The sequence below is a fragment of the Abrus precatorius genome, unplaced genomic scaffold, assembly GCF_003935025.1.
Source record: "Abrus precatorius isolate BTA unplaced genomic scaffold, Abrus_2018 Scaffold10, whole genome shotgun sequence".
Classification (NCBI taxonomy): domain Eukaryota; kingdom Viridiplantae; phylum Streptophyta; class Magnoliopsida; order Fabales; family Fabaceae; genus Abrus; species Abrus precatorius.
The window spans coordinates 2984665-3010676 of NW_020874292.1; the positions used below are offsets into that span (position 1 = coordinate 2984665).

At 33.0% G+C, this 26012-nt stretch overlaps 2 protein-coding genes and 1 pseudogene across 2 annotated transcripts; 1 reads left to right on the top strand and 2 right to left on the bottom strand.

The window, feature by feature from the left end:
• Nucleotides 1-4110: 4110 nt before the first annotated feature.
• Nucleotides 4111-15196, bottom strand: LOC113847041 (kelch domain-containing protein 4). Its single transcript, XM_027475883.1, has 20 exons — nt 14972-15196; nt 14777-14863; nt 14623-14691; nt 14386-14518; nt 14001-14047; nt 13797-13883; nt 12506-12567; nt 10971-11013; nt 10743-10823; nt 10444-10560; nt 10035-10140; nt 9739-9802; nt 9423-9465; nt 9056-9289; nt 8811-8972; nt 7607-7741; nt 6578-6721; nt 6282-6368; nt 4581-4649; nt 4111-4474 (listed from the first exon to the last, which is right to left on the bottom strand). The coding sequence occupies exons 1-20, from the start codon at nt 15101-15103 to the stop codon at nt 4382-4384; spliced, it is 1995 nt and encodes a 664-aa protein (XP_027331684.1). The 5' UTR covers nt 15104-15196; the 3' UTR covers nt 4111-4381.
• A 1274-nt stretch (nt 15197-16470) lies between these two features.
• On the bottom strand, nt 16471-18660 carry LOC113852662 (oxygen-independent coproporphyrinogen-III oxidase-like protein sll1917). Its single transcript, XM_027482996.1, has 2 exons — nt 17846-18660; nt 16471-17299 (listed from the first exon to the last, which is right to left on the bottom strand). Exons 1-2 carry the CDS (start codon nt 18619-18621, stop codon nt 16651-16653), a joined length of 1425 nt encoding a protein of 474 aa, XP_027338797.1. The 5' UTR covers nt 18622-18660; the 3' UTR covers nt 16471-16650.
• A 4675-nt stretch (nt 18661-23335) lies between these two features.
• LOC113867748 lies at nt 23336-25759 on the top strand (annotated as a pseudogene).
• Nucleotides 25760-26012: the final 253 nt, after the last annotated feature.

Sequence of the window (26012 nt, forward strand, 5' to 3'; positions counted from 1 at the left end):
AACTTCCAACTTAACTTAGAGTCTTAGTTTAAATTCCAAGAATATACTTCAAAATAAAAATAAAGACCTTTGCATATTTATTTTTAAGTATATATATATATATATAAATTTACCTACCAAAATTAATTACTCTTTCCTTGTTTTAGGAAGACTAACCAATATTTTTAAAAAACAATTAAAAGTAAAACCAACATATTTAAGAAAAAACTTAATTACATAAAAATTATAAAGATATTTAATAAAGTACATTGAATTATTTTACATTTATCATGTTATTAATGTTTTTACATTTTGTTTTGTCAAAATGTTTCCACAGTTTGAAACAGGCATGTGTGCGTATAATGGTTAATACTTGCCTAACACCTTTTTTATGAAGTTTGAAATGGGCAAAAGAAATGGAAAAATATTAAGAAGATAAAAATATAATAAATTATGTGATAGAAAATTAAAAAAGAGAGAGAAGTACGGAAAATAAAATTATAACCCTATTATGAATCTTGAGGTATTTGCAATTGCAACACGCATGACCTTGATTTAACTAATACGAGATCATAAAAGCACAGATTTGACGCCGGATGATGCAGCGGTCGTTTAAGTTCAAACTTAGAGTCAAATTGTTGGATTTAATCTAATATAAAATTATTTAGTCCCACGAAATTAGATAAAGAAAATAGAATACTTGTGCTCCATTGTTCTTTGAAATTTTTAACGTGCAAGACAAAATGGTAGCTTTGAAAGATCCAAAATCAAAATCTTTGAAAGATCAAGGTGAACAATCCCCACATGTGGGAATCTTATGAGCTTGCACATAATATATATATAATGTGCAAGTGTGCAAATAGATTCTTCTTCTTCTTTTTTTGTTGAAAAAAAAAATACAAATTTAACATGGTGTAATACTTTTTTTTCCTTATAGTCATAAATTTACAATAAAATTTCACTACTCACCGGATAAAATTGCAAACTCTCTCACATATAATTTTTGGATAGATAAAATTATAAACTCTTCTTTGACACACAACTATGTGAAGATTGCTTGTAGTCTATTATGAAGATTTTTTCAGCATTTAAGCTTCCTCATATACTCTAATAAATAACATTAGAATTAGAAAGTTTATCTAAATAATTAGTTCAAGATAGGAATCGATGGATTTATGTGAAGTGATTTTTGTACTAAAAGTATTCCTAACGATGCGGAAGTTGTGTAATATGTTTCATTGAAGAGAAATAATAACAACACAATTTGAAATGAGCATAAAGAATGATGGTTAGAAAGACTTTTGTCTAAAGAAGAATGTGTTATATGTTAAAGTTAATTGTGAATAAAAAAATTTCACATTTGATAAAAACAAAGAAGTTGTATAAGATAATTTAGATGTATTATAATAAAATTTAAGTTATAATTTATTATTATATTTCTTTTAGAAAGTAAGTGAACGTATATTAAAAATCATGAAAATAAGAGTATGTTATCAACTGACATATTTGATATATAAAGAAATTATAATTAATAACATTAATATATTTTTCTTAAAAATAAGTTATAGTGTATTAACAAATTATATATATATATATATATATATATATAATTAAATATGATTAATTAACATTACAAGGTAATTAAAATTATATGATTAATAATTTTTGTTTTAAATATAATTATTAATAAAATTTAATGATTGAAATATATTTTTACATTTTCTTATAAAAAAATCTTTTAATATATATATATATATATATTTATTTATTTATACATGCTTGCTTTTTTGTTATTAAGGTTGCGATATCATGAGATAAGATGCATACTTCAAATTGTTTTAGAAAAATAATTGCTATTTTTAATTTATTAAGATAAATATTTAAAAACAAACAATTATTTTATTAAAATTAAACTTGCCAAACATACTAAACATACCAAACATAAGTTTATGCACGAAAATTATGTGAAAGTAATGTTATTTTTTAAGTTAAAAATATCCCTAATTACTTGAAATAATCTCATTATAAAAATTAATTAGTTAATAATTTAAATATTTCAAATATTTTTATTTTCTTCTTTTAATAATACATAATTATTAGACTATTCCATATAAAAACATATTTTTGTTCTTTATTGTAAATGCATGTATTTATTAATGACCAAAGATTGAAATAGTCAGTTAATCTTATCTAAATTCGTGCACAAAATTTGTGTATATATACACATATTTATTAGCTTTTTAATAAAAAGTAAAGTTAAGCATTCAAGTTTGTTTGTTTTTTTTAATTAGTCCATGACTTATTATAATTGATAATATAAAACATAACAACTCAAATAGCCTACTTTATATGTTTGTTTGAGAGAGTGAATAGTTCAAGAGGAAGAAAATATGGAGGAAAATGCTTTCAGTGTAGACTGATATCAGTGTAAAGTGATTTAGAAAGATACATAACATGAAATCAAATATAAAATTCGTGCTTAAAGGCACATACAATATTAAAAAATGTTGGGTATTCAGCCTTTAGGTCCATTCATAAGTCGTTGAAATTTTTATATTATTTCAAAAATAAAATAAAACAAGTAATTTCAATAAATAAAAAATAAGGCAATATTTTATCTTTTCTTTTTTCCGAGTTCATGTAATTAAATATTTTTTATTACCCAATCGAATTCATCACAATACAAACAAATTATAATACAAATCAACCTTTCCTACAACAAGAGGTTTGAATTCCCAAAATTTGCATGGATAATTGAGAAATAAAAAAATGTTGTAAATAATTTAAAAAAAAATACTAATAATAAATTTTTTTAACACACAACTAAAATTTATTAAAAATTATAAAAGTACAGAAAAGAAACATTAATTTAAAACCAAAAAAAATAAGACCCACATAATTTATATAATTTTAAATAAATTTTAATTAATAATTTTAAATAAATTATCATCCTTTTTTATAAATTTATTCATACTCATAATTTCGTGTTTGTAACCGGTAGAATCCACTCTTATTATAAGTTTTAAGCTCCCTCTTTTTTCTTTTCCGACTTGGATTGATTTTGTAATTTAAGATAAAAAGTTGTCCTTCTTTCTCGTTACTTGTGAGATTCCACTTGAGCAAATAAAGATTCAAGAATGTGTAACCTAATTTTAGCCTTTAATTTTGTTCCAACTTGGGACCCTGGCTTCTGGCTACTAATAGAGGCAGGAAATAGCCACGCGTGCAGCCGATGCCAAATATACCTGTTTGGATTATTATCTTTGTAAACATTAGGCAGCTTTGAAGCTCAAAGGTGTTATATAAAACTATAATCCTTGCATGCGCAAAGGAATTGCAGTATACTTTTACACATATAGATACTTATATAATGTGTGTATAGTCTTGACCCTTGAAGAGTGTAGACACTGCGGTGGGTTCTTCTTTTGAGATACGGTACTAAGCCAATATTTTTTCAAAGAGCTTTTAATTTTGGCAGTACTTGACAAAGATTAAGAAATATAGTTATGTTGCAGAAAGCAATAGCTTGCTAGGCTCTTCTTTTTACGTGCATCGGTTTCATTCCCTCTTCGTATTACTCTTGCTATTACTCACATAAATAAAAGCAAGTGGAGAGGTCGTGAACTTGGCAATGCAAACTGCTTCAACTAATAATCTGTAATATATTCTAATAACTTTCTCCACTTTAAAATATTGGTCGCTTACAAATTTTATATAAATATTAAATAACATTAGATCAATTTAAAAATATAATTATATTCAATTGAAGTATTTTCCCACCATTAATATTTTTAGTTACATTAGGTGAAAATACTAAACAGGATTAATAATTTTATAGAATAACAGGTAAAATATTTTTTTTTTCTAATTAATTTTACAAGAATTTAATCATGATCATTGCCTATAACTTCCTTTATCATCAACCACCCATTCTCATTTTCAACATAACACCCAGTCAACATTTTATCATTACTTCTTAACCAATCAAGGTCAATGCCAATTATGATTTGATGATAAGCACAGAAATAAAAAACAGCTAATATTCAATTTCAAATTCAAGCGTAGACATGTTACATATGTTCGATTTAGTGGGAGAACATGAGTAATGTATCAGATTTCAAAGACAGTTGAGTAACTGTAGCAATTTTAAATATACTCAGGCATAGATAAATTCGTCACCATAAATTACAAATTCGCCAAACTCTTATCTTTTCTATTGCGAATTTTGTACTCCTTTTCGGGGGAGGGAATTCGTGTAGTGTAATTGTGATTTTTGTGTCTGTGCTTGTTACTGATTACATGTAACATGACCATGCGCAAAACCTTCGCAAATAATATCAAACTAAACCAAAATTGCAAATTACATTCTCGATAGCATCCAAACCTTGCGCTAAATAAATTATCAATTTCTAGTTTTCTTCTTGCCTCTTTTCTTTGCACTAGTTTCGGGCCCTTCGTCCTCTTCAGCTTTCTGCTCAGCTTCTAATAGAGCCAGCTGCAGTGTCCAAAGAAATAACTTGGAACTTATTTAAAACAAGAAAATAGTGACACTGCAAATTTGAAGTGTTACTCTACAAATGCGTGCGTAACAAAAGTATTACCTCGTCAAGAATAGGTTTTAGCTCCCTGTATCGAGCTTCAGCAAGATCAAAACCATCCTTGCGGAGTTCCTATGATCCAGTGGAATTTTATCACAAAAACACGAGGTATTCATTAGTGTTCAACTCCGTATGGACACATGTATCTGTACATATGAAAAAGGAAAGGGGTGGGGGAAGGAATTTAAAATAGAGCTAGATGAATATCAAAATAATTTTATTCCCTTCACAATGTTTCATTTCAAACTGGCAAAATACAATTCTAGGGTGTGCTTGTTTGATAGAGTAGAGAGAGGAAATGTAAATTTGGAACAAAAGTTAGACATGGCACTTTTTTGGTACAACAAATAATTTAAACAGCTGGAAGGAGAGTACAACTCATTTACATTTTGTCTCACAAAATCTGGCCTCCTCTGTAGAATGAAAGTGATTTTTCAGCCTCTACATCACACTGGGTCTCTCACTTCCCTCCCAAACTTCCACTCTCTCAAACAAGCACACCCTTAGTCCTTCTGGTGTTTATTTTTCCTCATTCTGGGGTATTATATTCATTCCCACAATTGACAAAATTATGAAATGGGTTCCACGGAACCATTATTGACAAATAAGTTTTACCAGCATTATCAATTTTGCAATCATGCACAAATCTGTTATAATAATGCAAACCAAGAAAGTAAAATCACTGAAATCTAAAAGTAATAAAATGGGTTTTGTTCTGCATGCATATATGGGATACCTGGTACTAAGTACAAGTGAATGAATACAACAAATTGCCTAGATACTCCTAGGCAAATCTTCAGCTCCAAATTTTTCATGTTTTTAAAATTTCACCACATTTAAGAGGCTGCTGAAACTGGATCTTAGTTGAAAACAAAAGGGAAGCAATTTTACAGGCACTTTATGATATGAAAGTTCAACACTTCAAATAAATTTTAGCGACCAATAGTATCAGACTGGACATTGCCAGATCAGGTGAACAAATGCATGCACATCCATAATAAGAAAAAAAAATCAATTAGAAGAGACAAGTCAAATGTTATTTGTAAGCAGATCAGGCCAATTTGAGCTGAGGAAAAACGGAAAGAGCAACAAGTCTCTTCTGTTCCTCCTGAGCACATAACAAGTAGAAGCAAGATTTAAAACAACTGCTGGTATCCAGACAAAAGATAATTTGTAACAAAATAATAGGAAATGGGGAAACAAGTTGTTAGGACAGAGGAGAAGGGAAAAGTAGTAAGAAACAGTTAGGAAAGTTAGTAAGACAAGATCGTTTAGATAAATAGGGGAAAGAAGAATGGAGGATTCGTTAGGAAGTTCATATTAAAGGGGAAACCTTCAAAGAAGCATTCTCTCCTGTTCTCATGCACTCAATAAAATTTTCATTTCCTTTGTTTCTATCAATTGTTCATGTCTCTTTCCTGGTTCATAACACAAGTCAAACTACTAATGACTGTATTTTTTATAGTTTTGTTAACTACAAACCTTAGGGCTAAGTTTAAACATTTAATAATAGTAAAATTTTATTAAAAAATAAAGCATTTATTACACTTTTGTAACTTCAATGTAATAAATGTTTTGTTTTCTAATACAATTTTATTACCTTTAAACTCAGCCCTAGAGGCTGAGAGTAACAAAACTGTATTTTAAGAGGGCCATTATAAAATAATAATATAACTAAAGAACGAAAGAAAAGAGATAACCTACTTTCCCAGTGTGTTGAGTATGTTCATGGGCTGCCATTTGCCAATACAAATTTGTACGACGATAGAAGTCCCTCAAGGATTCTCCTGGCTTTACATGCAACAAGAAATCAATTAGGAAAGCAGTGGGATGAAGAAAAACACCAATTGAAGCCTAGAGATGCTTTTGTAGGAGCGAAGACAACTAGATACAATCAACAAGATAGTAGAGCTCATACGCAATAAAAAAACTTAAAAATTCATAAATCCATTCAATCTTAATCAACAGTCTAAAGTGTTAAGTATCAATCAATATATTACCAATGGTGTTCTCTGTGAATCTGACAAGCCAAGACTAGCTCTAATTTGTTCTATCCGTGACCTCCTTTCTTTCCTCCGCAGATTCCTTCCCTCTCCCTTGATTAAAGCAACAGCATCTCCCACCTGAACCGATGCATTCTGAGCCTAGTGGCCAAAAAAAGTATAGCCAAGTTAGTAATGTAGCAAGCCTTATTTTGGAGACAAATAAACTGCCTAGTTATGTAGAGTTGATCATACATATGTTTGAACATTATGTGTGGGATAGCAATTGTAAGTTTTAGGAATATCATTTTACACGTTACCAGTTGAACAGATAAATTTTTGTCCAAAATATTATTTACCGTAAACTGTTAAGAATATCATTTCATGTAGCAAAAGAAAAAACAGGTATCTTAGAGAGAACCCATTTTGTTCCCATTGCACATCTTTCTAGTGGTAAATAGTGTAAAGACTTAATGCTTCAAAATATCCCAAAAAGAGAAAAATCAACAAGCAAGGGAATTGAAACAGCGAAAGGAAAGGGAAGAGATAGAATTCCCAAAAGATAGCATGTTTCTGTTGTTTTCTCCCTCTTTTTCAGTTGAATGGTGTGTTAGATTAAATAAATTATTTTCCCTTCCCATGTATTTTGTATATACTACAGATTTCCCATTTATGATAAAACCTACCCAAAATCCTCTTTATGATAAAATTAATACAAGTAACTCAAAATGCTATCACACTAATATATTCATTTGCAAGAGATGTTAGCTCACTAATGTTTGGGTCAAATGTCATTTTTACCCTTGTTCAGTCATATATAATGAGAAAAGGGGAAGAGCACTCATTTGGTGAAGTTGAGTTGAAGATTCAATTTAACCATAACATACATGAGGTAATGACTCAGCATATGAATCTATTACGCCTAACACTATTTTGGGTTAATTGCAGCCTTTTTTTCTTTTATAGAAATGTTTTTTCAAGGTCCTCAGTCGATGAATTAAACGTGTGTTTTATTTCTTGTTTGAATTACAAAGTTGGAATGTGCACCTCCTCTTCCTCTTCCTCCTCCTCATCGTCATTCTCATCAGTGGAACTATCACCATCTGATTCATCTTCATCTTCATCTTCATTTTCTTCATCATCATCATCCTCTGAAGCCTCAACCCATTCAGATTCTGATGCCTGGGTAGAAGAAAAGTTAAGTTAGACAGACTAAAGAAAATAAAGTAAAAATGAATTTTAAAATAGGAAATTACAATCACAATGTATTCTGGAATAAATAAGCTAGATAAACAAAAGATGTGTTAACAGCATCAGCATAGCTCATATCTAGAGGCCTTGTGTTGCATAATGTAATCAACAGAAGATAAGTCACCCCAGTTGATAGAACTCCATAACAGAAGAAAACAGCAACAGAAAAGATTAATACACATGGCTAATGTATTATTTGGTTATCAGGAATGGCACCCCAAATGAAGATACAATTCCTCCATAGTTACAACTCCTATTCGAGAGGTTTCCCTCTGTTCCACTAAGTCACCAAATACCTTTCTGCCTTCTCTCATCTATTCCCTTTTCTTATAGTAACCCCCATACTGCATAACCAACTTCTCTCACTGTATAACAAACTTCTCCCGCACTCTCTAACTACCTGCCACATTGCCATTCTTCCTCCTAGAATAGACACACCATATAATGGGCCTAGTGGGACCCACATCCATCAACTGATCCCATTCCATATTATCATGCATGGGTTGAACACCAGTTCACTTTATTATTTGTAATAAAACCCAGAGATATATCTACTAAATTTTTTTGGGTTAAAAACCAATTACAAATGAAAATTAAGTTAATATGAGACAACATAAAAAAATTAATGCAATCTAATCGATCTAATTAGTAGCACATATTTTGTTAGATGGCCTTTTTAATAATATTTAGTGGAGTAATGAGATGTCCTGGACCCTTGCAACTGGGTAAGGTACAAACATTCACCAATTTTGCAGTAGCAGAATTCTGTCAGTCAAAAAATCAAATTCTTTCTTGCTTAACCATCATTTTTTTATGAGACACAAAGACAGACAGCTTCTAGAAATAGAACTATATTTAGTCATAAGAACAGAAAACAGTGTTGACATACAAGAGATTTGGGCACATTTGATTTCATACATTTATAATATTATTACTTGGAATCTATAGTGTAAAGCATATCTATGTATTGGTCAAAGGTAGTTAAGAAAAGTCAACAAACCGGTATAATGCACTTCCATTCATCAAGTTTGCTAAGGTTCAGAGAATACAAATCATCAAGAGTTATTTCTCGGTCTTTAACCTCCATCATGCCACCATATATATACAATGTATCTCTTCCAACAGCCATGCAGGAATTAATACGTCCACAGGGCTTCACTACCTACAAAATTTGTAGAGAAAAAAACATTAATCAATAAGTGGGCAAAAAGTAGTGTCAGAAGATAATTGGTCCAAAGAGACAACCTCAGGCAAAGAACTCCTCTGAATCTCCAATCTAGCACCAGCTTCTTTAGGCTTTCCTTCAGATTTGATAAGTGTTTCATCATCAACAATAGACATGCTTGATGTAATATTCTGGGATATGTCATTGATGTTGCTTTCTTCATCCTCTAACTCCTCAGTTTCTTCTCTAGCTGAATATATTGCATTTATCTTCTTGTCGACATCATCAGTACAATTTTGTTCAATTTTTTTTAACTGAAAAGCCCCATTTCATTAAGAAAAAATACAATATTACATTCAGAACAATCTACAGAATGAGTTTTAAAATGCTGGAAAATTTTCATGAGATCAGCAGAATAAATGTAAATGTATGAGATATCCAATCTACCTTATCTTTTGTTGACTTCTCCTTTCTTAACTCCAGAGGATACCTATTGCCCAAACAAGATCAAATAAATTAACCTCAAGAACCATAAGATGTTGTTAAGAAACTTGGGCCTAACTTACTCCCAAAAGTTAGCTCATAGGAGGAGGACTATCCTAACCCTTATAAGGAGTATTCTGCTCTAGTTCTAGCCAATGTGGGACATCTTAATAGATGTGATAGCATATTCCAACTCTAACCGCAGAAAATGATCAATTACAGAGTAAAATGCAAAATAATGAAGCTCATTGAAAAAAACTAATGGAATTGTGACACTCACCAGCGATTAGTGTCTAACTGAAAACCATAAAGCTCATTCAAAAACAAGCTCATCATTACATCACCTGCACAATTTTAGTTCCATAAGGAAACTGACGTTGCAGCAATCATAAAAAAGAAATACACCTTCCAAACAGAATTTAAGCTGACTGTCGGATTTTATTAATTCTTTGAAAATATTACAAAGTGTGTCATACAGTCCACACAGATAAGTTCCCATTAATTTACTTAAAAACATATTACATATGCAGAGGTCACAAATTGCAAAATTAATAATCACAAAAAACAAAAGCTAACCTTCAACTTCTATATCCACAACACCACCAAATAACAGAGCCCTCCTCTTATGAACACTCATGGAAAACCCAGCACGGGGTCCAGGAGGCATTCCACTTTTCTTAACCTATCATGTAGGGAGAAAATATGATGAAAACATCAGTTGGACACAGATAATAAAGTGCATTATTTTTCACTTTCAGGTGTTCGAGGGTGTGTATGTGTGTGTGTGTGTGTGTGTGTGAGAGAGAGAGAGAGAGAGAGAGAGAGAGATGTTACAACGGTCTAATTGAAGGATCAACAGAGAAATTTGTGCTGCTATTGGACATTTTAATTAGGCAAAGGTAAAAGTCTAAGCTACAAAAAAGCTCAAACTTGCCCAAGAAGAGGAATATACAAATTCTTTTAATGTTAAACTCCAAACCACTACCTTGTTCCATTCCCAAGTCTTAGGATCAAGGGACCACATGTCTGAATGAACAATTCCTTTCTCAGAGGAGCTCTTATCAGATGAAACTTCTTTTGAATAGCCACCATACAAAAAAATCTGCGATGTGAAGGAAACTCTGTAAAGTAAGAAACTTGACTACTCTGTAATGTAGAGCCACCCTACTTAATCATTACTATGATACAGGGGAAATTTTGGCTATAGAAATAAACATAAGCATAAAAACAGGTATTTAAAACAAAAAAATTAGCTTCATATAAGGGGGATCAGTATTTACTCACGTCATCTTGGTAAACAAATAATTGAAAACCACTACGTCCAGATGGCCACATTGCTCCAGGCTTGGGCTTTATTTCTTGCCACTACAGCACAAAATCAGAGTGGCATTTATCAAATTAATGAACATAAATATCAACTACATTAAATCAAACATCCTGACATATTGGCACAGAAATTGGAATAGTGAATAGCATATTAACATAATAGCCCAGGTATTTTGATATATTTACCTTAAATTGATCAAGGTCAAATACAAATAGATCATTGTAGTACCTGCATAATCAATTAAAAGGTCTTAACCTCGCAGTAAATTGCTATTAAGTGAATCAATACCAATAGTTGATCTCTCTTGGTAAATAATCTAAGTTCATTTAAGTTTACACACAAAGAACATTGTATCTAAAATTGTAGGTTCAATAACATACAATAGTTGATCTCTCTTGGTAAATAATCTAAGTTCATTTAAGTTTACACACAAAGAACATTGTATCTAAAATTATAGGTTCAATAACATACAATATTTTGAGCCAGAAATAGAATTTTGTAACCCCAACTATGAAACAAGAAAAAAATTTTGAATACTGATTCATCTGTAAGTTGCAATTAAGACACACAATATCAATTTCATTTCCTAATGTCATAAAAATCAACTAATGAATAAATTTCAGAGGGCTAAATACATGTGATTTCACAATAACACATTCCTGTGACTATTCAATGATAGTGTGTATAGCGTAATGCTTCACTACATTACTTACAGTTCATACAAAAAATTTTAAAATATTTGAACACTGATATTAGTAGATCAAAGTGCTCAAAATAAAACCTTGAAATTATAGTAATCAAAGAAAGCAACCTGATAAGAATCAGGAATCAGAGATCAAGAACTGAAAGAAATGAACAAAAGTGGATATCAATAGAGAATATGTATTGCTATCTCAAGAAATTGATTTTGGATTTTCCTGGAATAATAGAATAGAAATGAAATTTACAAGGAAAGAAAAAGACTAAACCAGAGCCCCAAGCCAGAGGATAGGCCTACTTCACTCCTATTCTACTCCATTTCTTACCCTCCCTCCTCCCTCTGTCCTTTCTTCTTTCAGTCATTTCCACCAATAAAATTGATACCTTACACCTTCCACATTTCTACTTGCTACATGTGCAAGGTAGTTACAAGCTAATTTACCATCTTGACCCTTGTTCACATCATGCTTGTTAGTAAGTTTAGTTTAATTACCATTGGCCTAACACAGCCACTCCGAAAAAGAAAATTAAAATAACCATAAGGGATGGAAGGAAAACATCCATAAAACATTCCATGTGAGTCCAATAAGTCCCAACTGTTGTGCATGCAGACTCATAAATACAGAAATAAACTGTGGCACGAGGAAAAAAATTTCCTTCCCTTGAAATCAAAATTATGTATCAAAGAAAGTGATGTTTCCATGCTATATACAGTTACTAGCAGAGCAAACATCCAAAGAAATCCTGCAATTTATGTTTATTACAAGCTCAAGCTCTGCTTCTTCTCCCTGAACTCAATTGCCTGTAGACTTACTCTTATGATCTAAGTTGAATCAGGGTAATATGATACTCACTTTTACAAACCAAAACATTTAACTATTACCTACAGCAAGCTTTCCATTAGATGCAGGAAAAAAGATGTTCTTTTTTAATATGACAAAGAAAATCAAATACATACAAGTAACAAAATTATAGACTCAATACAAGATTATGAAAAAAATAAAAAAGCAGCACTAGCAACCTCACTTCTCTAAGAGTGTCATAGAAGCCACCAAAAAGAATAATCTTGTGCTTGTATAATACCTGTTAATGAAGCCAATAATTTGAAGACAAAGCATTAGAACAAAAAACATATGATGAAAACAAATAAAAAAACTGGATTAATATGGGTTTCACATATGATACTTCAGGTAGGTGGGGGGACACTTATAGAGATTGACTGCTAAAATAAAGATTCATAACTATGACATCACAAACAGGTTCCCAGAGTAAGCGACAAAAAGAACATTTCATATAAGAATAAATAAGTCGGATCGAACATGTCATGCATTTCTCTGTAAGAAAATTCAAATGGAAAGAGAGGAGGGGGGATATTGCAAGGAAGGCTTTTAGCAATTACAATGAGCAAAGAAACCAACCTTAAAGTATGCAAAATAAGATTTATAAAATAGACAAGAAACCAGCTAGAATGATCAATGTCAATGATGATTAGTAACAAAAAGAACACAGTGACTATATCTTCGGCTCTTAGATTCTGCAGTCAGTGACAGCAAGAAGAATATTTGTCAATGAATGTTCTGTATGTTAGGAACATGTATTCAATAAGTGGAGACAAATATGATAATTTAAAAAAGTCAATTAACTAAAAAGACAAAGTAAACTTTCAATAACATTCTGTTATGGACTAAAGGGAGATAGTGGAAACAGAATAGAGATATACACGTATCCAACCTTGCAGCTGTTTAAAGACCAACTAGCACAAAGGAAACTTCAGTGCTCTCAATAGCAAAAGGATATTAGTAATCAAATCAGATTCAGAGACAATATAGTAATTGTTCTTGTTATTTAATCTCTGATATGGATGTATGAAACTCTCAACAGGAATATTACATTGAAATGAACCAAATCAAGCTGTAATGAGAATTATTAAATACGATGTTTCTTGCAAAACAGTAAAATATACCACATTCACATAAGTTGTTATTCCATTTTCACATTAGGGTTGCAAATTGAAAGAAGAAAATATAGAAAATAATCATGATGGCAGGAACCTATGATTTGGCACTTCACAGAAATCATATCTTTCATGGGTATTTAATGTCATATAGTGCACAAGATACATGTAGGTAAGAATTCATATGAGGGACTTTGCTATGCAATGCAGACAGTAGTATGAAGTTATTTGAGTTAAACAGAATAGCATGCATTTTCAGAAACAAACATATCAAAATCCTGTTCGTTTAAAGATTTAACAATCTGACATCCTTTCTAATAATCTATGAGTGCATCATTTCAAGTGAACTGGAACATACCATTCTATGTCCTGAGCGTGGACTTGGACACCCTTTTAAATTAAGCTGTTCCCATTGATTTGTTTTCAAGTCCAACATCCAAAAATCCTACACATTAAAATTCCAAAGCAACATCTCCAACTAGTTAAAATCCAATAAAGCGAGCCAAATTTTCTTTAGTCTTTACATAAAAAAATTAAGGCAACGCAATTATGCAAATTCAACCTTGTAGTGATGAAACCGCTCTTGGTTTGGAGATGTAAATTCACCACCTAAAAAGCAAAATTTACATAAATAAATAACAGCCACAACTTTTTTTTTTTATTGTGAGCAACCAGAAAAACTATTAAGTAAACCATTAAGAAGGATTTAGAGGTCACTACTTTGTCTATAGATATGATTCACAATAAAACACTAAGTTGTCATGAACTTAAGGTTTGGTTGTTGTTTTAAGCAAGCAACAAAGCCAAGTCAATTACCAAAAGTACAACAACAACCAAGAAAAAAAAAAACCTTATCTCAATAAGATGTGAGGTCAGCTACAAGTATCATACGACATCTTTGAAGTCGAACAAATACCAAACTCTCAGAGACATTGTAAGTCAATTACCAAAAATATAAATATAATTTTTCCAAGCAACTGCTTGATGAGCACTGCGAGGAGGAGGACTATTAGGACTTGAAACCAATTTCCATTCCAACTTCTCCACATCATACCGGTAGAGATCCCCATAGACGAAAGTCTGCACAAATTCACATCGTAGCAACAATTGTTCAAATATCACTCATTCGACAAATAAACACAAATTGCATTAGTCACAACTGAGTTCAAACTCCTAAGTCTAACCTTATTCCCGTTGTAGAATTCGCCACCGTAGAGAATCAACTCGGTCTCTTTCAACGGATTGACGGTGAGCTACACGATCGATCAAGCGTCACGAAACGGAAAATGCATTGCAATGCAACGATGGATATGCGAGAAGAGAAGTTAACGGTGTTACCGAGCAGTTGGAGCGAGGAGAAGGCGCGGGAACGTTGTCTTCGACGTGAACTTCTTTCTTTTTGGCTTCCTCTTTTTGAATAGTTAACTGTGTGAAGTGAAGAATATGAATGGTTAAATACCAAAATCTGAAGTTGGTGGAAGAGAGTGAAGTGAGAATAGAGAGGAATGGAATGGAAGAAGAGAGAGTTTATACCAAAATGGCGTCGATGTCGTCCTCCGGAGAAAGCTTCTTGGTTTCCCTGCGCACTCTTTTCTCTTCTCCTTTTGCAGTTTTTCTCTCAGTTTTCTCTTTGCCTTTGCCGGCTTTCTTCGTCTTCTTCCCCATCTTCTCTACTCACTAAACCCAGCGCCGCGTCAAAAATGCCCTTCCTTAGACCCTGCGTCGTCGTTTCTCTTTACACAAACAATAATATCCTCCCAGTTCAGTAATTCATTTTCCCCTTAATTTAAGGGAAAATGTCATTTTATAATTTAAGTAAAATAATTTTTCGTTTCTGTTTTAATTTTTGGAAATATGTTTTTAATACGTGTAAATAAATAAATAAAATGTTGAAATCATTATATTTGATATTGATTTAAATCCTGCAGTTGTTAATTTAAAGTTACCTGTTTTAGTTTTTTCTGGAAAGCAATTGCCATCTTATTTATAAGAATTAAAAGAAAACCGACTGTTTTCTGAATTTAATTGATAACTGAACAAATATTCGAGTGATTTCATATTTGATTAACTTTAAAAAAAATTAAACACAATATCCTTATTATATTGACAAGTCAATTTTAAGTGATTCACACATAAAAACTGTTAAAAATAGTTTATATTTTTAAAAACTATCCTTATTGAAAAAAATAAAAAAATAGAAATTGTAGTAACGTTGATATAGTAACCACTAATGATAATATTTGTATAGCTAATACTATTGAACAAGTGAAAATATATATACACATACATAAATATGTTAAAGTGTAGAGTAGTAAATAGCCAAAAAAAGAGTGTAGAGGAGTAAGAAATAATTTATTAGAAGTTAAGTTTAATATTGTATGTGAAAATTCATAAAATTTGTAGTGCATATTTTCAGTCAAATTGAAAACATTCCAATTTGTACGTAACTTTAGTAGCAGTTCTAATTTAAATTTTTCCCTGTTGCTTTATTTCCACCACTTTGGGTTTATGAACATACAGATCGTGAAAAGTGTTTGCCTGATTAATGTGCGGCGTTGCATTTTAATGCAGTGAGGAATAAGTCCTTTAGAAGTAAGTGTAATCCGGCAGCCATTGAAGGATTCATTTCATGTAATAAGTTTTTTCAGTCTAAAGATTTTAGGCATTAGCTTTTGTCTTTTCAATCCAATGTACGATAAGTTCTGAACATTGAAGATTTTAGTTTTAGGCTTTTAGCTATTATATTATCATATCTGCAGACATCAATTAGGCTACTCTTTATCCAACCTGGTTTTCGTCTCAGCAGGAACAAAAAAGTTTGTTCCGTTTGGCTTCTGGAGCATTGATCTGGGTGCTACTTCCTGCATATTTTTTTCTGTATTCGGTCCATTTTTTTCAAATTGCTTTCAGCCAATCAAGTTTATCCATTTTATGATGTTATTTGGCAAGTTTAAGTGATATGAAGAGTCAAGTCAGGAGTTTGGTTGCATCTCAAAAATGGGACGGTCATTACAATGTTTATCAAAATTGATTTCATTTCATGAGTTATTTATTTTACTGTGAAGATATATGGATGCCCACCATTGGCGTTTGAGTATCCATCCCCGCCATCCAACAAAACATAAAAGTAATTGTAAGATAACATAAGCTATAGCTATTAACAAACTTGTTGCTGCTTAAACAGATACGCAGTCATGCTTTCAAGTAGCTATTTAGCATGAAGAGCATTCCTTCCAAGAGTCAATAACCCCAAAAGCAAGGGCTATTAGCTCATTTGATAAGAGAAAACCTTCTGGATCACTTAGCCTTACATAAGCCACCCACCTTTCTGTGTTAGTTTTATTCAAAAAAGAATTGTTGAGATCATCTACTCTAATGGCTCTCCTCTCCCCATCCAAGCAAATCACATGTCCACTCTCAACATAAGGTTTATAAGCCTCAAGCAAAGGCAAAACAACAGAGCTGCCAAATGATTCTTGAAAAGACTTCAAGTCTAGGCCTCTTGCAGTTCTTAGGGACAGCATGACCACATCCATGGCTGTGTCCTTGCTCTGAATGTGGCCAACAGCTGAGCTATTTACCAATCCATTTTCTAGATTTTGAACAAAATTAATGTAATCATTCACCTTCTTCGGCCTCGAAAATCTCAACCCACCAACAAAACTTGCAGAGCCAAGGCCAAAGCCATAGAAAGGCTTGTTCTTCCAATAGGTGTAATTGTGTTTGCACTCGTATCCACTCTTACAGTAGCTGCTGATTTCATAATGGTTATAATCTGCATTATAAAGCATGCTTGAAGCCATCTTGTAGAAATCAGCTGATTGTACCTCAGAAGGGAGAGGAAATTCCCCTGGTGAGTATCTGTAAACATTTTCACCTTTAGGTTCCAAACCATTATAATGCTTAAAATAAAAGGTCTTGTTAAACATATGTTAAAAGAACCAAAAAAATATTAAAAGTCATAATACAATAAGAGTATACTAATATTTTCAATATATTTTTTAATTTATTAAGCAACATCCTTAGGACACTAGTTAGCAATTGCTGAAAAGAAAGAAAGAAAAAAGGCAAATACTCATTTTGGTCCCTCAAATTGTGAGCATGGATCATTTTAGTTACTCACTATACAAAAATCTCTCTTTAGTCTGTAAGATTTTAAAAAACACTCATTTAGTACTTCTCTACTTAAATTTTATAGTTGTTTTATATCGAAAAGGACTAAAATCTCATTGTCATTTTTCACTGTAAATACAGGGATTAAAGTCATATTTTTGTAGAGTTAGAGACTAAAGGGATCATTGCTTGCAATTTGTGAGATTAAAATAGGTATATACTTGAAAACATAAAAAAATAAAAATAAAAATACTATAACTGCTGCTGATGTAACATAACATAAATGCCACTTACATTCTTCCAAATTTTGTGCCTTGCTCAATTTGCAAGTCATAAACTGAAACATGAGTTGGTTGTGCCTCAATGGTGAGCCTTAGACTTTCCCCCCACATATCACTAGTCTGATGAGGCAGTGAAGCTATAAGATCTACACTCCAATTCTGAATCCCACATAACTTAACAATGTCAATAGCTTCATGAACCTCTTTCACGCCATGTGCTCTTCCACAAGCCCTCAAAAGCTTCTCCTGAAATGCTTGAACCCCCAAAGACACTCTGTTAACTCCCAACAGCATCATCTCTCGCATCTTGTTGGCATCAAACGTGCCCGGGTCCATTTCCATTGATATTTCAGCATCCTCACTCAACCCAAACTTCATCCTCAGAGTCTCCAAAACCGAGGAAACCATCCTAGGAGGTACGAGGGAGGGTGTTCCACCACCAAAATAGACCGTTTGAAGAGGGGTCGTGGCATTGAGTTGTTCCACTTGGGTTGCGTTGATTTCTCTGCAGAGCCAGTGTATGTAGTTCGAGACTCGTGGGTCGTCGTGTGTTTGGGTTGAAGAGGAGCCAAGAGCGACGATGGGGAAGTCACAGTAGTGGCAACGTTTTCGACAGAAAGGGAGGTGAATGTAAGCTGATGAAGGGTGTGGGAGTGGTGAGGTGTTGAAAGAGGCGTTGTAGCGAACATGTGGCGTGCTGTTTCGGAAGATTGTGTGAGATGATACTTTTGGAGACTTAGGTTTTGGAGAAAGCACCCAAAAAATGGGAGAGAACGTTGATTTCAGCATGGTGGGAATGAGAGGACGTACCTCTGTACACTTGACTAGTTAGCCGTGACACAATGGTCGGGTGTTTTACGAGGATACTTCATTTTTTATACACAAACATAGGTACTCTGTCCCTACTATTTCTATTTGTATTTGATAAGCAGAATGTTGGATTTTTTTCACTAAAATAATCCAAAATTTGAAACAATTTATCTAAATAATTTATCAGTTTTTAATAATCTTGAACATAATCTTGAACGTGTTTAACAAATGTGTTATAAAATTGTGTTATCTTGTGTCATAAAAAGCAACTTTTTTTTTACTAAAATATAATACTAAAAAAAAAAAACTAAAATAAGGTATTTACTAAATATTTATTTAGTTTAGAGTATTTTTTGACATATCACGTTAAGTATCAACTCGTAAAAGAATATTTATTTTTTTATAGTTTAGAGTTTAGGTTTAAGTATTTTTTATAAAAAATTGACACTTTTTTTTATTATTAAAAAAATAAATATAATGTTTGGGGCACTTCGATAGATTTTATTGGTATTTTTATGGTTGTTTTCTTGTGTGTGTGGAGTTGAAGGAGCTCGAACTATTTTGAAAGAAAACCAAATTATTTTTCTTGTTTATCTTGGTGATTCTTTCGGATCGCTTGCAATTCTGACGGGAAAAAACTCGCTTAAGCGACCAACGAAAGGGCTTGAACACGCAGAAACGTGCCTATGCGAGTAAGAACAGACTTTTAAGCGAAATTCGCTTAAGCGACCATATCAGGCTTAAGCGAATTCAAAATAGCTTAAGCCCTTTCAAGTGAAAAAGAAAAATTTGAAACGAAAATGGACCAGAGAGACATGTTTTTCAATCACCTATTTCGCTTAAGCTACCAAATATGGCTTAAGTTAATTTAAAATCGCTTAAGTCCTCGTAAGTGAAAAAGAAAAATTTGAAGCGAAAATAGACTAGAGAGACATGTTTTTCAGTCACCTATTTCGCTTAAGCTAATCTTTCATAGCTTAAGCTATTTTCGCCTCGCTCAAGCCACGGCCAACGAATTTAACTATTATCAAGCGAATGTAAAACAGAGAGCACATGTTTCAGGCAGTGTAATTAGCTTGAGCGAAATTTAAATAGCTTAAGCTAATTTTGGTAGGGCTTAAGCTAGACTTTTACAAATGTAGCGAGTTTTATCAGCTTAAGCGAATTTTATCAGCTTAAGCGAATTTATCAGAAATTACATTTACCCGTACATCCTGATATAATCGCTTAAGCCCAGATCTGTAGCTTAAGCAAAATATATACGCACTTGGGCAAAATTGGATGGCTTAAGCAAAAGGTACAAAAAATCCAACCTACTCCTAATACAGACAGCAATTAAGGGGGCCAAAATACACTTGATTACATATAAATAACGTCAAACTTACATCTTATACAAAAAGGAGTTGATAAGCACATAGAAAATGGTTGGCAAGATGACTATTTTTCGGGTAACTGAGTTTCAATTTACAAACAGAAAAATTTAGAGTAAATGATACTGCAAAATTATTCTAATTACCAATTGTGATAAATATTAAAATCCATTAATGAGAACTATAGGAATAAGTATTCAAGAACTACTAATGAAATTCATTAACGAGAACTATAGGATTAAGCATTCAAGAACTACAAATGAAATCCATTACATAACATAACACAAAATGTTGACTCATTAAAATCTATTACAATAAAATCCCAATTATAATCATGTGGCTCCAACATTGTCATCCTCTTGCATTGCTTGTGGCTCATCTCCCTCATCATATCCATCTTCTTCCTGTAATTGTTGACCTTCTTGTACATCTCCCCCATCATTTTCCTCAATGTCCTGAATGTCCTCGTGGGGTCCTTCCTTTAGCTGTTGATCTGGATCCTATGTAGTTTCATCTTGAAATGTGAAGGTAGGGTTATCTCCAAGCCATGATATAGTTGCTGCAAAAGTCTTGGGTGTGGGCCATGGGAAAGCAGAATCCTGACCATGATGTTGGTGTAGAGTGAACCTGTGGAAAGATATGATGAAGGGGTAATGAGGATAATGGTCAAATAAAAATTACAAGAGTAATTAAAATAGTAAAGGAGAGAACATTTACTTATAGAAGGACTCGTTTAGGTGAGTGTAAGCACAATTGTTTGCTGCTAATTGTTGCTCTATATGAGTCAGATGACATATGAGAGTTGGATCTGTTTGTAGTGCTTCAGGCATAGATGGTCGTGTTCGTGGTTGTGATGCAGGTGGTACAGATGAAGACGGTTGAGAAGAATCTCCTACCAGTTGTTCCATTGGATTGGTGCAATAATTTCTAATGAACTGATAATTAATTGGTTTCTTCAAGCTAATTGTTTGATTGGAGGTGTCTGAAATTGTAACACCTTTGGGAAGCATATAGAGCGGTGATTAGTGATGGAAATCTCAAAGGTCTTGTTGTTGATGCAGTACTGGAGGTATTGGACAATACAAACTGGTGCAACTCTTCTAAAATTATGGCTGTTATGTCAACAAACATCCCCTCCATGATGTTGTATATCAGATATGCTCGGGGCATCCAGACATCTGAGGTGTGTGTGGTTGGGGCTACGTTGGCAAAGAGAAAGGATGCCCATATTTGGGCCAAAGTAGTGAAAGACTGCCTTTTGAAGCGCATTGGCTTCTTCGCTGCATTTATTTCATAGGATTTTTCAGGGATGCATAAGGTGTCAGCTACCGTGTCATCTGGAAAACCTGACAAAGAGCCTCGATGTTGTTGGTATTGGCATAGCTCCCCTTCTCCCAAGGTCAAAGGGTTGCCTAACAGCGCTGATATTGCATCTCTGTCATAAGCAACAGTGTGTCTACGAACCCAAGACTTCCGCTCTGACTTGTGTGGGATCAATGGGATCAATGGCCATGCATTTGCATAAAATTATTTGACAATTACCTTATGAATTTGGTTAGGGAGATTTGCCAAGAATTGTCATTTTCTTCTTATAATCTCCTGCACAAACTCTTCATATTGTCCTTCTTGTAAAGAGACGTTCCTCTCAGGTAGCAATTCCCTACATTGTAAGTCAAGAAATCTCTGAGCCTTGGCCCTAGTTTTGAACCTAAATCTATCAAATGATATGATTTCTGTTTCAGCAGTTTGAGCTTGTGATTGTTGACGTTGTTCAACAGGTTCATCATGTTGCTGTGAACCTTGCCCAATTTCAGGTTTTTGCCTTTTTCTTTGAGGAATAGACTTCTTTGGTGCCATCCTGAAATAAATTCAAGTTTGAATAATTAAATTCTACTCTATTTATTAAAATTGAGTAATTAACAAAGAACCGAGCTAATTAATTGACTAATTAACATTCAAAAATTTAAACAATAAAAATAAAATTCTAGTCTTTGAGCGATTGTAGATCATTAGATGGGTGTGTTCATTCTATTCCATCCTCTGTTGATAATTAATCCTTAACAAGAAATGAAAGAAGGATAACAACTCAATATGCACAAAATGGACAACAGCAGAACATAGGGGTACTTGCTAGGTTCGTCTCTAATTCTTCTCAGTTATCATAGTCCAAATTTTATGCAGCAGAAATCGTAGTTTATGAAGCCTTATTTTAGTTCTGTTGAAAGCAATGCAAAAGGGTCATGAATCTATTTCAGTAAGCAAATGATAGGGTAATGCAAGCCTAATTTTAATTTTCAAAACTCTAGCATAGTATTAGAAATGAAATGTCAAGACTGAAGTACATAAACTGTGATCAACACTCATCTTTGAATGTTTCACCCAAGCAAAAATTTGTGGCTTAAGCGAAACCTTCGACCTGTAGCTTTTCCCATGATTAAACTTTTGCTTAAGCTAATTCAACCCGCTTAAGCAAAAATTACAGAGGCTTCCAACAGAGGCACTAAATCCCTAAACAACCATGAACAACAGAGGCAGGAAAACTAACCCTAAACCCTAAACTTAATGTTCTAAATCAGTCTAATATGGACACAATAATACTAATCTCATTCATATATCACAATCTTGAACACATGAAAGCCTTATAATCTCATGCAAAAGTTAAGAATAATAGAATCGTTAGACACTTAAGCGACAATGAAAGTGAGTTTTCAGGGACCCCTAAACTACATTAAACAGAACATAAAACATGCATTATGTACCTGAGTTAAAAATGGAAGCTTTAGCTTGATCTGAAACTGTGAACAGAGACGTTTGGAGAAGATGAAAGTTCAGAACTTTCAGAGAATAATAGAAAAGCCTTAGAAGGGAATGGAATGGAAATGAGCAGTGTGATTCCAGTTTTTTAAAAACCAACAGTTGCATCTTTCGCTTAAGCGAGATTTGGTCGCTTAAGCGAAAAGTCACTTAAGAGCAAAATTTTCGCCTTAGCGATACATTTAGCGAATACGGCTTAAGCATATTTGACAGGAATTTTGGCGCCAAGGATATATTAGCGTACTTATTTCTGAAGAGAGAAGTTTTATCTATTTTTACTCTTGGTGAAACATTCAAGTACATGATATTATCATTGGTTATCGTTAGTAAGGACTTATTTCACACTCACGGTGAGGATAAACGACACAAGTTCGCAGAACTAAAATCCATTTCGGGTTAGACTATGACAAAGAAAGTCTTCAAACATACTAAAGGTGCACATTTTACCATTACAACTGTTATATAACATTATTTTGGTCATGTTTACTGTTATTTTATTGGACTGAAGAATGGATGTCGCAAGGAAACCAAGTGTCAGGCAAGAGTTTGAGAGTCTTGAGCAAGCATGACGATTTTGGTGTGAATATGGCAAGCTGGCAGGATTTGGAGTCAGGAAACAATATTTTAACAAGCGAAAGGTATATGGTGTCATTACAGGTTGCAGATATGTTTGTTGTAAAGAGGGACATTGAATAGAAGATAAAAGAAAGCCCCAAGTCACAAAACATCGACCAGAAACTAGAACTGAATGTCTTGTAAGGATATCATTGTCTTTTGCAAACAACAACAAGTATGTCATTCGTGAGTTTGTTGAAGAGCATAATCACCCATTACAACTTCCTGAGACAACACACATGTTTGCTTCACATCGTAATATAACTGAAGTCTAAGCTCATGAAATTGATTTGGCTGAGGCCTCCGGATTGCGACAAAAGGCATCATTTCAACTAATGACCACACTTGCAGGACATCGAGGTAATGTTGGGTATACTTGACTGGATGCAAAGAATTATTTGAGAGCAAAAGACAAAGAGGAATGGTATACGGTGAGGTCGATTGTCTAATGCAATACTTTCAACGAAAATTACTAGACAACCCAACTTATTTTCATGCGTACCAGATGGATACAGAGGAGCAAATTACAAATGTTTTTTGGGTGGATACAAAGATGATAATAGATTATGGGTTTTTTTGGTGAAGTTGTATCACTAGACACAACATATTGCACCAATCGTGCTAATAGGCCTCTAACATTATTTTTCGGTTTTAACCATTACAGAGGTGTTGTTATCTTTGGAGCAGTCTTGTTGTATGATGAAACAGCCGAATCATTTCAATGGTTGTTTGAGACTTTTTTGGAAGCACACAACAACAGAAAACCTCAAACAATCTTTACAGATCAAGATTAAGCTATGGCCAAAGCACTTGTCCATGTAATGGCAAAGACACATCATGCATTATGTACATGGCACTTAATGCAAAATGGAATAAAACATCTTGGCAATTTGATGAAAGGAGGAAGTCATTTTTTAAGAGATTTGAAAAGATGCATGTATGACTTTGATAGTTCAACTGACTTTGAGGAGGCTTGGACAAAGTTCATTACAGAATATAATGTTGAACAAAATACTTGGATTACTTCACTGTATTCCATAAAGGAGAAATGGGCATCATGTTATATGAAGGATTGTTTAATCCCTGGAATGTGAAGTACTCAGCTGAGTGAAAGCTTAAATTCTAATTTCAAAGCATGTATGAAGCCTGGTGTTGACATCAAGCAATTCTTTGCTCACTTTGAACGGGTTGTTGAAGACAAGCGTTACAACGAGCTTAAGTGTGAGTATGACTCTCATCATAAGTTAGTCATGTTACGATATGAGATGTCACCAATTCTAATACAAATGACCAAGGTTTACACACATACAGTGTATAATTTATTTCAACAAGAGTTTGCTCAATTTTTAGCATGTTGCATATCATTAACGATTGAAACTCCTCCTTTGATTGAATATGTAATTACTAAAGTCAATCAACAAAAGTCATGGACAGTTACATTTGATAGTTCCTCAACTACTATCAATTGCTCTTGTAAAAAGTTTAAAACAATGGGCATACTTTGCTGTCACGCTTTGAAAGTGTTTGAAGCCAATGATGTAAAGGCTATCCTGACAAATACATTCTAAAGAGATGGACAAAAGAAGGCCATCATGGAATTATTCACAATGTAAAAGGCATACAAGTGGAAGAAGATCATATACTTTCTACGACACGAAGATACCGACAACTAGCATATAAAATGATTAGGTTGGCCTCTGAGGTTTCTAGTTCAGAAGAATATTCTCAATTAGTGGATGACAGTATTAACACTTTAGCAGGCCACATTGCAAAGCTTCGCTTACAAACACAAGATAATGACAAGAATAAAGATGATGGTATAAATAACATCACCAATCGGGGTACACAACCTAAGGGATTCAAGCAACAACCAACCATTAAGAGGAAAGGGTCTAAAAGATTCAAAGGTTGGGTTGAATTACAAGCAAAAAGAAAGAAGAACAAAACTCTAACTTTAGGTCAATCAGCATCTCAGGTACTTTCTTATGATTACTTTAATTATCAATTAATACATTTATTTTAACTTCCTTATTATAACAAATGCTTTAATTATCAACTATCATTGAATGTTTTAGGAATATCAACCAATGCTTTCAGATTCATTTGAAGTACATTATTCGGCGCCTCCATGTTATGATCCCCCTCAAACATTAGTCAATCAATTAAGTTTCGCGGATTTGTTAACAGTAAGACTACCAACTTAAATCAAACCAAATATCATGATTTTTTTTTTCCATCCATTATTGTTTGGAATGTCTCTTCTTATTTTGCAGGGACAACTTCATAATACCAATACTTCAATCCTTGATCAAATTTGATTACGCAATTGCCAAAACTTATTTTGTTTCTAAGCTAAATATGTATTTATCAACTCCTTTTTGTGTAAGATGTAAGTTTGACGTTATTTATATGTAATCAAGTGTATTTTGGCCCCCTTAATTGTTATCTGTATTAGGAGTAGGTTGGATTTTTTGTACCTTTCACTTAAGTCATCCAATTTCGCCCAAGCGCGTATATATTTCGCTTAAGCGATTATATCAGGATGTACAGGTAAATGTAATTTCTGATAAA